The sequence below is a fragment of the Stegostoma tigrinum genome, chromosome 22 (genome assembly GCF_030684315.1).
Source record: "Stegostoma tigrinum isolate sSteTig4 chromosome 22, sSteTig4.hap1, whole genome shotgun sequence".
Taxonomy (NCBI): Eukaryota; Metazoa; Chordata; class Chondrichthyes; order Orectolobiformes; family Stegostomatidae; genus Stegostoma; species Stegostoma tigrinum.
This window is the reverse complement of record NC_081375.1, coordinates 51,550,713-51,563,481: the sequence shown is the minus strand read 5'-3', so window position 1 is coordinate 51,563,481 and position 12,769 is coordinate 51,550,713. Positions and strand designations below refer to the sequence as shown.

At 46.0% G+C, this 12,769-nt stretch overlaps 1 protein-coding gene across 5 annotated transcripts in view; it reads right to left on the bottom strand.

Annotated features, from left to right (window-relative positions):
* LOC125463608 (caskin-2-like) overlaps positions 1 to 12,769 on the bottom strand; it is a 281,692-nt gene that overhangs the window by 62,578 nt on the left and 206,345 nt on the right. For all 5 annotated transcript variants that reach the window (XR_007249868.2, XM_048555091.2, XM_048555092.2 and 2 more), the window contains 2 exons: positions 8,263 to 8,358; positions 3,657 to 3,787 (listed from right to left, as the gene is read on the bottom strand). Coding sequence is in view for 4 of the 5 variants with exons in the window: in XM_048555091.2 (XP_048411048.1) it covers positions 3,657 to 3,787; positions 8,263 to 8,358 (227 nt within the window). In the remaining variant the exon portion in view is untranslated. The remainder of the gene's footprint in view (positions 1 to 3,656; positions 3,788 to 8,262; positions 8,359 to 12,769) is intronic.

Here is a 12,769-nt window from a genome sequence, read left to right as displayed (position 1 = left end):
TCAGCCCATTGACCCAGTTGAACAAGATCCCCTTGTAATCTTAGAAAACCTTCTTCACTGTCTAAAATGCCACCAGTTTTGGTGTTGTCTGCCAACGCAGTAACCATGCCTTCTATGTTCTCATCCAAACCATTTGTATGAATAACAAACAAAAGAGGGCCCAGAACCGATCTGACATGTCCTGTGACACTATCAGTTGGAATTAAAGCACTCAGTTTGTTTGCAACTGTGAAACTCTCTGCTTTGGAAGGTGCAGGAGAAGGATCATCGGATGTTTTTAACGCAAAGGTAGATACTGTTTTGTTAGAAAGGGACATAAAAGGTGGATAGGAATATGGAATTCAAAATGCAAGCTGGTTAGCCATGATCTTACTGAACGGTGGAAACATCTGGCCTACTTCTGCTCCTAAAATGTGGGTCTTAAGACAAATGTATCAACTCTATTAAAAAGCACATGACTAACTCCTTTGATTTCAATCCCTCCTCTTCTATCCTCTGAGCAGGGAGAAGGTTGACATTAGTGTGAGGATGGTGGGCTACCATTCTCAATTCTCCAGCACTCCTGGCATCCTACTCACAGAGACCCAACAACAATGGGAAATTTGACTGAAGAGCCGGTTCATAGACAGACTGCACTCTGCCTTCCCTAGGTGCACTGTGCAATTTCCTCTGTTGTCCTCTATGGAGCTATTTAAACGTGGAATATCATGTCAATGGAGGTGAAAGGATACACATATGCTCAAAGTGTACTACAACAACGTACATTTATATAGCATCGCTTACATGAACGTACTCACGCCAAGTGTGAAACGTAGGAGATACTAGGGCAGGCTTCCAATGGCTTTATAAAAAACCTTAAAGTAAGGGAACACTTAGGCGGCAGTGATCATAATATGGTAGAGTTCAGTCTGCAGTTTGAAAGAGAGAAGGCAAAATCGGATGTAATGGTATTACAGTTAAATAAGGGTAATTACAGGGGCATGAGAGAGGAATTGACGAAAATCAACTGGAAGCAGAGCCTAGTGGGGAAGACAGTAGAGCAACAATGGCAGGAGTTTCTGGGTGTAATTGAGGACACAGTACAGAGGTTCATCCCAAAGAAAAGAAAGATTATCCGGGGTGGGATTAGACAGCCATGGCTGACAAAGGAAGTCAGGAAATATATCAAAGAAAAAGAGACAGCCTATAAAGTGGCCAAGAGCACTGGGAAATCAGAAGATTGGAAAGGCTACAAAAACAAACAGAGGATAACAAAGAGAGCAATAAGGAAGGAGAGAATCACATATGAAGGTAGGCTAGCTAGTAATATTAGAAATGATAGTAAAAGCTTCTTTCAATACATAAGAAACAAACGAGAGGCAAAAGTAAATATTGGGCTGCTCCAAATTGATGCTGGAAGGCTAGTGATGGGAGATAAGGAAATAGCTGAAGAACTTAATAAGTACTTTGCGACAGTCTTCACAGTGGAAGACATGAGTAGTATGCCAACAATTAGGGAGAGCCGGGGGCAGAGTTGAGTACGGTAGGCATTTCAAAAGAGAAAGTGCTAGAAAAGCTAAAAGGTCTAAAAATTGATAAATCTCCTGGCCCCGATGGGCTACATTCTAGAGTTCTGAGGGAGGTGGCTGAGGAAATAGCGGAGGCTTTGGTTGTGATCTTTTGAAAGTCACTGGAGTCAGGGCAAGTCCCAGATCATTGGAAAACTGCTGTTGTAACTCCCTTGTTTAAGAATGGATCAAGGCAAAAGATAGAAAATTATAAGCCGAATAGCCTAACCTCGGTAGTTGGTAAAATTCTTGAAACGATTGTCAAGGATGAGATTTCTAAATTCCTGGAAGTGCAGGGTCAGATTAGAACACATCATCATGGATTTAGTAAGGGGAGGTTGTGCCTGACAAACCTGTTAGAATTCTTTGAAGAGGTAACAAGTATGTTAGACCAGGGAAACCCAGTAGATGTTATCTATCTAGACTTCCAAAAGGCCTTTGATACGGTGCCTCACGGGAGGCTGCTGAGTAAGGTGAGGGCCCATGGTGTTCGAGGTGAAGTACTGGCATGGATTGAGCATTGGCTGTCTGACAGAAGGCAGAGAGTTGGGATAAAAGGCTCTTTCTCAGACTGGCAACCGGTGACGAGTGGTGTCCCATAGCGTTTAGTGTGGGGCCACAGCTGTTCACGTTGTATATTAGTGATCTGGATGAAGGGACCGGGGGCATTCTGGCGAAGTTTGCCGATGATATGAAGATAGGTGGACAGGCAGGTAGTACTGAGGAGGTGGGGAAACTGCAGAAAGATTTAGACAGTTTAGGAGAGTGGTCCAGGAAATGGCTGATGAAATTCAACGTGAGTAAATGTGAGGTTTAGCACTTTGGAAAAAAGAATACAGGCATGGACTATTTTCTAAATGATCAGAAAATTCATAAAGCAGAAGTACAAAGGGATCTGGGAGTGTTGGTCCAGGGTTCTCTAAAGGTTAACTTGCAGGTAGAGTCCGTGATTAAGAAAGCGGATGTAATGTTGTCGTTTATCTCAAGAGGGTTGGAATATAAAAGCAGCGATGTGCTTCTGAGGCTTTATAATGCTCTAGGTAGGCCCCATGTAGAATACTGTGTCCAATTTTGGGCCCCACACCTCAGGAAGGACATACTAACCCTGGAGCGTGTCCAGCGGAGATTCACACGGATGATCCCTGGAATGGTAGGTTTAACGTATGATGAACGGCTAAGGATCCTGGGATTGTACTCATTAGAGTTTAGAAGGTTGAGGGGAGATCTAATAGAAACTTACAAGATAATGTATGGATTAGAAGGGGTGGACGCTAGGAAGTTGTTTACGTTAGGTGGGGAGACTAGGACCCATGGGCACAGCCTTAAAATTAGAGGGGGTAAATTTAAAACGGAAATGAGGAGACATTTCTTCAGCCAGAGAGTGGTGGGCCTGTGGAATTCATTGCCAAGGAGTGCAGCGGAGGCCAGGACGTTGGATGCCTTCAAGGCAGAGATTGACAAATTCTTGATCTCACAAGGAATCAAGGGCTACGGGAGAGTGCAGGGAAGTGAAGTTGAAATGCTCATCAGCCATGATTTAAATGGCGGAGTGGACTTGATGGGCCGAATGGCCTTACTTCCACTCCTATGTCTTATGGTCTTATGGCTTCTTTACCGCAGTCAGTTGAAAGCTGAGTCTTGAAGGAACAGAATGTGGTCGTGAACTTGAGGGAGGGCAATCCAGAGCGTAGGGGTGCTGGATATGTACAGGGGAGATAAAAAGAACAAGAGGATACATGGCCCCGGCTAGGATGAAGTAAGGTCACTTGAGGCCTTGCAGGGCACAAACATCAGAACAGTCGAATGACCCGTTTGCATGCAGCCTGTTCTAGATAAGTGTGAAATAAGTCTGTGATTTAGCCACACTCGCTCGCTCAAAGGCTGAAGGACCAGGAACAGCCTCACACAGTAGACCAGCAGTTTCTGAACAACACAAGCTGTGGACAGCACAGACAGCTGTTGTTACAAAACTCATTGAGAGGTGTCAATTCCAAACCAAACCATCCCACTGCTGCACAGGGATGTGTCTGCATTTCTTCAGCAAATCACAGTACACTTTCATACCAGGGGTACAACACAAAAGCACATGTTAAAATGAAATGCCCAAACCTGATAATGTCTTTGTGTCCATTCTTGGCGGCCAGATGCAATGGGGTGGTGAAGTTGGCATCAGTGCTGTCTTTGGACTGACCCTCCAGCAAGGCAACACACATGTTACTGTTCAAAAGGAGCTGTGCAACCTGGCCAGGGAGGCAAGGGAGAGATCAGTGTTTCAGAGCCATAGAAAATCTCACACAGATTAACTACTTGCATTCCAGAGATTCTCTCCACTCAACAATTCTGCAGTTTGTATGCCTCAAACACAGTTTAGCCGTTGCCAATGCAGCTTAAAATTGAGTTGGTATCTGGCTGATCACAGTATTGTCAGCACTCCTGAACATTGTTGCTGACTGCTGCGCTAATGGGGTTCCTGATCACTGCTATCTGTTGTCCATCTGAGCCACCATGAAGGGCTAATGGCCATGTATCTATTGAGGTGGTTTCTGACTCCCTTCCCCAATTTCCAGCTCCTTCTTGCTGCCTTTCTGGTTCAATACCAGACTCATCTCAGCACAGGTTTTATTCCTGTCTGATCCCAGTTTGGAAAACCAGACAGTCACAGTTTATTCCTGTTTTAGAGCCCATTTCTTAGGGATCCATCTCCACACAGCTGGATCCTCACTCTCACTCCTTGCCCAGAAAATGATACAAAACTCTTTACATATACAGTCATTCAGCAAGGTAAACAGAGCCTTGGATCCAACCAGGCCAGTGGTGACACACCCACTCCGCTGGGTCACAAAGGTTATTGATACACACAAAATTGTGCGTACGAAATCCAGGATTACACTCCAACGCTGTTCTGAAGGACAGCCTCATTGTTAGGGGTGCTGTGTTTCAAATAAGGCATGACACCGAGGCCCCAGCTGCTCTTCCACACAGATTTAAATCAATGCAATACAGACCTGGAAGAGTGACAGAGTTCTCACTGGTGTTCTGCCTGAAATCTAAAGCAAAGTCACAAGAATTGTGCTCCTGAGATGCTGCTTGGCCTGCTGTGTTCATCCAGCCTCACATTTTATTATCTAGAAACAGATGAAGTCCTCTTTTCCCTTCACTGTTGCTTGGGACACAAATTGATTGCTGCATTACACTAATGGCTACACTTCAAGAGCACTTTTATTGGAGTTCCATGCCCTTTTAGAATGCCCTGAGGTTGTGGAAGTTGCTATATAAAGGCAAATCTTTCATCGGAGGGCTAGTAAATTGACCTGAGACTGCTCCAGGCCATGGTGTGTAGTGTTGGCCTGAATGGTTGATCACCATCACAATAAGGGTAAGGTTGACCCCTCCTTTGTGGGTCCTCTGTGGGGTTTTCTCTTCACTCATTTCCGGTCCCATCAGCTGACCCCACGTAACCAGTAGACACTAGCCAATTGGCAGCGGATGCCTTTGTTCTCTTTAACTATTGGAGGCTTCATGTTGGTAGCCCAGTCCAACTCCGAACCTGAACTGATGCCCACACAAAGATGCTCCCTGACAAAAGCTAATGGGCAGTGTTAGGGTGGCTCAGGTGATATCCCCTCGTGGTAACCTGGCAACACAGTGACCAATGTGCTCCTGTAACTGAGAGTGGCAAACTCAACCTTGGCCTGGGATTGAAGTTGAAGGATGTGGTAAATCCATCCAGCTGAGTTTGATGTCGGGTGAACACACCTCCCCAAACATTTTTCATTCTTGATAAACGGCTGGCGTTTCAATCAGCAGGTAAAGTGGCCAGTGACATTGGCAGGGTCAAACACAGGAGTAGCAGGAACTGCAGATGTTGGAAAATCTGAGATAACAAGGTGTGGAGCTGGATGAACACAGCAGGCCAAGCAGCATCAGAGGAGCAGGAAGGCTGACATTTCGGGCCTAGACGATTCTTCAGAAATGGGGCAGGGGAAGGGGTTTCTGAAATAAATAGGCAGAGAGGGGGAGGTGGATAGAAATTGGATAGAGGAGAAGATAGGTGGAGAGGAGACAAACAGGTCAAGGAGGCGGGGATGGAGTCAGTAAAGGTGAGTGTAGGTGGGGAGGTAGGGAGGAGATAGGTCAGTCCAGGGAGGATGGACAGGTCAAGAGGGCGGGATGAGGTTAGTAGGTAGGGGGTAGGGGTGGGGCTTGAGGTGGGAGGAGGGGACGGGTGGTAGGAAAGACAGGTTAGGGAGGCAGGGACGAGCTGGGCTGGTTTTGGGATGCGGTGGGGCAAGGGGAGATTTTGAAGCTTGTGAAATCCACATTGACACCATTGGGCTGCAGGGTTCCCGAGCGGAATATGAGTTGCTGTTCCTGCAACCTTCGGGTGGCATCGTTGTGGCACTGGCCCAGACTATTAATCCAGAGACGTCGGTTATGATCTGAGGACCTGAGTTTGATATCATGCCATGGCAGATGGTGGAAGCCGGAAGGAAGATGACCGTGAAACTACTGCTGATTGTCGGGAAAAACTGTCCGGCTCACTAATGTCCTTCAGGGAAGGAAATCTTCTGTCGCCACCTGGTCTGGCCTACTTGTGACTCCAGACCACAGCAATGTGGTTGACTCTAAACTGCCCTCTGTGCAATTAGAGATGGCTGAGAAATACTGGCCCAGACAGTGATGTGCGCATCCCGTGAGTGAATATAAAAGAAACAGAAAAAAGGATCTCTACAATCCAACAACTCTGCTTTCTGTCTGCCGGGGTTTTAATAAGCATCCACTTCACTCAGAAGAACTGAATGTACACATCCTACTCTATACTCTTCAAATCTCATTTGGGTCAAGAGGCATCCATTGATTTTATTCATGAGCATCCATTAACCAATGGACAAGTCATTGATGGGGTTGTGTTGTGAAACATTATGTTCCAGTTTCATTTGCAGTCATGCATCGATCCTGCTCTCCCAGGTGTACATACACAGGCGGTGCCAAGGCAAGAAAGGAAGACTTGCATTTACCTAGCATCCTCCACAACCTAAGGTTGGCCCCCAAGCCCCTTGAAGCCAACAGTCATTGTTGTAATGTAGGGAAAAGAGACAGTCATTCTAAACACAAAACCTCACAAACTGAAATGGGACAATTGACAATTCAAGGGATCTACGTGCTTAAATTAGGTGGCTCAGTGGTTCGCACTGCTGCCTCACAGCACTGGGGACCTGGGCTCAATTCCAGCCTCAGGCGACTGTCTATGTGGAGTCTGAATATTCTCCCCGTGTCTGTGTGGGTTTCCTCCGAATGCTCTGATTTCCTCCCACAGTCCAAAGATGTTCAGGCTGGGTGGATTAGCCATGCTAAATCGTCCCATCGTGTCTGGGGATGCGCAGGCTGGTTGGGTTAGCAGGGTTACAGGGATAGGAGTATGGGGTAGGTTCGAGGTGGGGTGCTCTTTGGAGGGTAGGACTGGGCCGAATGGCCTGCCCGCACACTGTAGAGATTCTATGATTCTAAACGGAGGAATAGGCTGGCCCATATCCTTCAAATTATACCACAGAATGCTTTACACACAATTTAACATCTCATTCACAAGAATGGCACCTGGGGTAGCACGGTACAGCCTCGGCCCTGCACTGAAGTTTATTTTTTAATTTTTTTTTAATTCTTGCAAAGGTATGGGTGTGGGCACCATGAGTAAGGCCAGCATTTGTTGCTAATCCCTGACTGCCCTTGAAGCGATTCGTTCTGTAACTAATTCACAGGACAGTCATAAATCAAACACATTGCCGTAGGTCCCTGTCACATGGGGCATCAGTGACTCAGACAGTTTGGTTCTGAAATGTCAATGGTTTCACAATCGCCATTAGACTTGCTTTTGTTTAATTCAAATTTCACCATCTGCCATAGCAGAATTTGAACCAATGACTCCAGAACAATACCTTGGGGTTCCAGGTTGCTCAACCAGTGATTTACCAGCCAAGACTTTGCGTTCAAATCCTGGAGTGGGGTTGGAGGCTGCAGTTTTCCAACATCTCCAGGAGTCTGTGTCAACACCTCCAGGTACCACCATTGACATCTCTGGTTGGGTTATACCCAATACTACACTTCCCATCTCCAACGTCCATTTCTTCACAATTCCCAATCCTGATCCCACTCTCTTCAAAATTTGCCACCCACACCCTACCATCTCCATACTTTCCAATGCCTAATCTCATTACAGTTCCCAATCTCAGTTCCACTCCCTCCACAATTCGAAATCCTGGTCCCACTCTCTTCAAAATTCACAATCCATGCCTCACCATCTTCATACTTTCAAATTCCTAATCTCTCTACAGTTCCCAATCGCAGTCCCACTCCCTCCACAGTTCCCAATCCTGGTCCCACTGTCTTCAGGCTTCCCAATGCCAAAATCCATTTGTTCCATAATTCCCGATCCCAATGCCCACTCTGTCCACTTCCCAGTCTCTCTACATTTCCATGCCCCAATCTCTCTCTTGTTGGCACAGGTTGTGAGTCATCATTCTAACTCTGGATTCCCCAAAACATGTTCAATAAATCCAGCTAATCACCATACTTTATTCTTTCAAAGCAATGATCCTGTAGCTAATCAGCCCGCCTCAGCTGTTAAAGTTTCTTCATCAATATGGGGCCAGAAACCTCAGCAATGAGATTACAAGGAAGGTCTGGAGTTACAGACAATTTTAAGAGTGAACAATCTTACCTTCAGTCTGCCAAACTCACACGCAAGATCCAGTGGTGTTTTCTTGGCCTTGTTTATGATGCATGGGTTGGATTGGTGCTGCAGGAGCATCTCAGACTGTCAGAGAAAATAATTACAGTGCTGATTATACAGGGTAGACATCCCTATCCAAATTCCATCTTGATTTACAGAACTCGGAGTCCTTTGTTTCAGCCTTGATGCCCCCCTCCTCCCCGCTCTCTATCCCTCCCCCCAACCCACATCTCCATCACTCAGGAACTCAAACATTTCATCAGAGCCTCTGAATGCCCTCCAAGGTCTCTCCTGCATTTCACACAATGTGGCTGTCGGTGGATCAATTGTTCCGTGCTGGCATGATGCAAATTTGGAAATTCATTCACGCTCATTGGTCAAACCCGGGTGTGGACTCAGAGAAAAGTAAGCAGACACCAGAAATGCAATTCAAAGTTGAGCTTTAAACATGGGTTTTGTGATTCCATTCATTTTTACAGCTGTTGTAAACATATCTGTTGTCTCTGCATTGTTCTGATACACACAAAATATACAACACACTTTTTTTGAGATCATAAAATCCCTACAGTGTAGAAGCAGGCCACTTAGCCCATCAAATCTATGCCAGCACACTGAAGATCCTTCCAGCCAGAGTCCCCTACCCTATCTCTGTAACCCTGCATTTCCCATGGCTAATCCACCCAGCCCGCACATCCCTGGGCACGATGGGTCAATTTCTTATGGCCAATCTACCTAAACTGCACATCTTTGGACTGTAGCAGGAAACCCATGCAGACAATATACAAACTCCATACAGGCAGTCACCCAAGGCTAGGATCGAACCCAGGCCCCTAGTACTGTGAAACAACAGCGCTAACCATTGAGCCATTGTGCCACCCTTAGATTTAGATTTAGATTTCTAAACATGCTTTATTTGAATTGTGATACACAAGATAAAAAGTAGTCTAAGTCTCCAGTCCTGCACTGCAGTACAACAGTGCTGTATTTTTGTAGCGCCTTAATTTGATTAGAACATCCTAAAGCACTTCACAGAAACACTTTAAAAATGATATTTAACACTGAGCTGTGTAATGAAGTTTGGCCAAGGGGGGAGGTTTTGAAGAGGGAGACAGTGGTCGCGAATCAGAGAGATATTAAAAGAAGAAATTCAAAAGTTTGGTGGTCAGGCAATGAAAGGTAAATGAAGGGTTTTACTATCATATGTATGTTACAGTGAGAAAAACGGTAAAATACAGTGACAAGCTTTTCCGCTGTCACCACGATCTGATGCCATTTTGCATCGTTTAAAAATAAGAGAATAAAATAGAAGATGCGGCTTCAAAAAAGTCCATCAGTCCTGAGCCAGCACATCAACCATAACGTGTATGCTGCCAAACCTCCTGCACTGCCCTCACTGCTACCTACATCGGATCCAACCTATGACAAAGTTGCCAATCCTCAGGTGCTGTTTTTCGCTGCTGGGCCTACATCGCTGATGTAACAGCCACTAATTCTGGTACTAGGTACCGTGCTGGCCCTGGGAAAGTAACCAGGAGCTCCCTTGCCAACACCATGTGGTGGGCACTGGGCCCACTCGAGTTCGCTCTGGGTTTCCTCGCTGTGTCCAATGCTGTCCGTGCCCTTGACAAGAGGTAAGTCAAGGAAAGAAGGGAAAACAGAGAAAGAAAAGCAGTTGGAGAGGATGAGGCCCAGCTCGGGAGCCCTACTCCACCGCCATCTTAGTGAAATCACCTGGCACCTGGAGCGGAGATGATGCCTCTGGTGGTGGAGTGGTTAACATTGAGGTTGTTCAACAGGCTGGAGTCCAAAGAGACAGATATTCCGGTGGGTCGTGTGATAGGCAGGGGTCAGGTGGTGGACGGAATGAAGACGAGAAGTTTAAAGGCAAGGAGTTATTTAACTGGGAGCCAATATAGGTCAACGAACACAGGGAGCAACGGGTGGATGGGACAAGGAGTGAATAAGGACATGGGACAGCAGAGTTTTCAGAGGGTCTTCACTTTGTGGATGCATGGATGTGGGAAGCAGGCCAGGATTCCATCGGAATAATCGAGACCATGGCTAACAAAGCTGGGCGTAAAAGCACCTGCAGCCAATGAGGCAGAGGACCCATGCAGCACTGACCAAATACTAACCTCCGGTACAGTTAATTCTGCTAGTCTTTGGAAGAATGCAAGGTATACTTGCCTACATTTACCTTGTGTCACAGGAAGCCACACAGTGAAGATGACGCCACAAACAGCAGCTGAGACAACAATTCAGTTGATCTGTCATCGTGATGTCCACTGAGGGACAAAGATTGGCTGAGACCCTGGAAGGAACTCCCTGCTCTTCCCTCCAATGGTTTATAAAATCCAGATAAACTACCACAGGCTGACATTCACATTTAATGTTTACCGTGAAAGACAAAGCCGATGACAGAGCAGCTCTGCCTCAGTGTGAACCTGAGATTATGGCCTGCATTAAACACTCAAAGCCTGAACACGTCCTTTACCCACCCCACGCCCCAGGTCTTGTCAAGACATGAGCTGCTTTCACCACGGCCAACCCATTTTCACTTATACATTGCTCCCATTGTCAGCCGTGATCTTCCCTAGCTCACTATCACCCATTCTCTTGTCTTCCTCATTATTATATTCTCTCTCTCTGTCTGGGCTCCACCTGCATCTATGTATTCACTCCTTGCTCCCATCCCACCCTGTGATAAGAACATGAGTAAAAAGAGCAGGAGTAGGCCATCTGGCCCTTCGAATCTGCTCTGCCATTCAATACGATCATGGCTGATCTTGTCATCGACTCAGCTCCACTTACCTGCCCACTCACCATAACCCTTTATTCCTTTAGATAACAAGGTGTAGAGCTGGATGAACACAGCAGGCCAAGCAGCATCACTGGAGCAGGAAAGTTGCCGTTTCAGGCCTCGACCCTTCTTCAGAAAAAGGGTCTTCTTTTCTGAAGAAGGGCCTAGGCCTAAAACGTCAGCTTTCCTGCTCCTATGATGCTGCTCGGCCTGCTCTGTTCATCCAGCTCTACACCTTGTTACCTCAAGTTCTCCAGCATCTGCAGTTCCTACTATCCTTTAATTCCTTTACTGTTCAAAAATCTGTCCATCTTTGCCTTGAAAAGAATCAACAAGGTAAACTCAGCTGCTCCACTGGCCTTCATGAGTCCTACCATTTCTGAAACTGGACTGGAAACATTAGCTCTGTTTCTGTCTCCACAGATGCAGCCAGTCCTGCTGAGTTTCTCCAGCAATTCCTATTCTTGTTTCATATTTTCTGCAAACAACTTTCTTTGTTTCCTTTAATTATGTACTCGAGTCTTTGGTTGACCTGATGATTCACTTCCCTGTTGCCGAGTGGACATTGTTGGCATAGAAAATGTCTGACATATTTATGTAAATAGAAGTCACTGCACTGCAGAAGAAATCTTCCAGCGAAATACGTCAGAAGATGCTTTGACTGTGTGGCCAGTTACTATACAAATATATGTTCCTTTTGGTCATTTGCTTTTATCTATGCTCTCCTACCCTCTCCTGCTTTCTTATGTTGGGTATTCCTCTGGAACGTGTGGGCAGGGAAAGTTTAGAGTCATAAAACGGCAGATGCTGCAGTCCAAGGTAGACAAACAGAAGGCTGGAAGAACACAGCAAACCAGGCAGCAACTGCAGGAAAGGAGTAGTCCTGGGACAGGGTAATACCCAAAACATTAACTGTTCCTTTCCTCCAGATGCTGCCCGGCAGAGAAAGATTACCTGGTGAGAGGGGAATAAGCAATCTTTAAAACAGAGCTGCTGGGTTTTTCCACCAATTTCTGTTTTCGTAACAGTAGTACTGTGTACAATTCCAGTCACTCGACCATAGGAAGGAATTATTAAACTGGAGAGGATTCAGGAAAGATTTACCAGGACGTTGCCAGGAAAGGAAGGTTTGAGTTATAACGCGAGGTTGGATGGGCTGGGACTGTTTTCACCGGAACCTAAGCGATTGAGGAGTGACCTTAATAGAGGTTTGTAAAATCGTGTGGGGAATAGAAAACATGAATAGGAAAGATTAGGGAGGGTGGGTTCAAAACTAGAGGGTGTATTTTTAAGGTGAGATGAGAAAGATTTAGAAGTGACTTGAGGGGCAGCTTTTCCACTTGTATGTGGAATGAACTCACAGAGGAAATGACAGATGCAGGCACAGTTACAACATTTAAAAGGCATTTGCAAGGGAACGTGACCAGGAAAGGTTTAGAGGGATATGGGCCAAATGCAGGGAAGTGGGACTAGCTCAGTTGGGGAAACTTGGTTGGCATGGATGAGACGGGCCTGTTTCTGTGTTGAATGACTCTCAGACTCAATGTGGCAGCAGATTGATCTGCTCATGCAGTTCCTCAGGCAGCCAGTAGGAGGCATAAGTGGGAATATGAGAGGGAGTTGGTGATTCTCACTCTGTGGCCCACGTCTCTGTAGTCCCATGACAGAGAACTGGTGCTTTTCGTTATTTGGTGT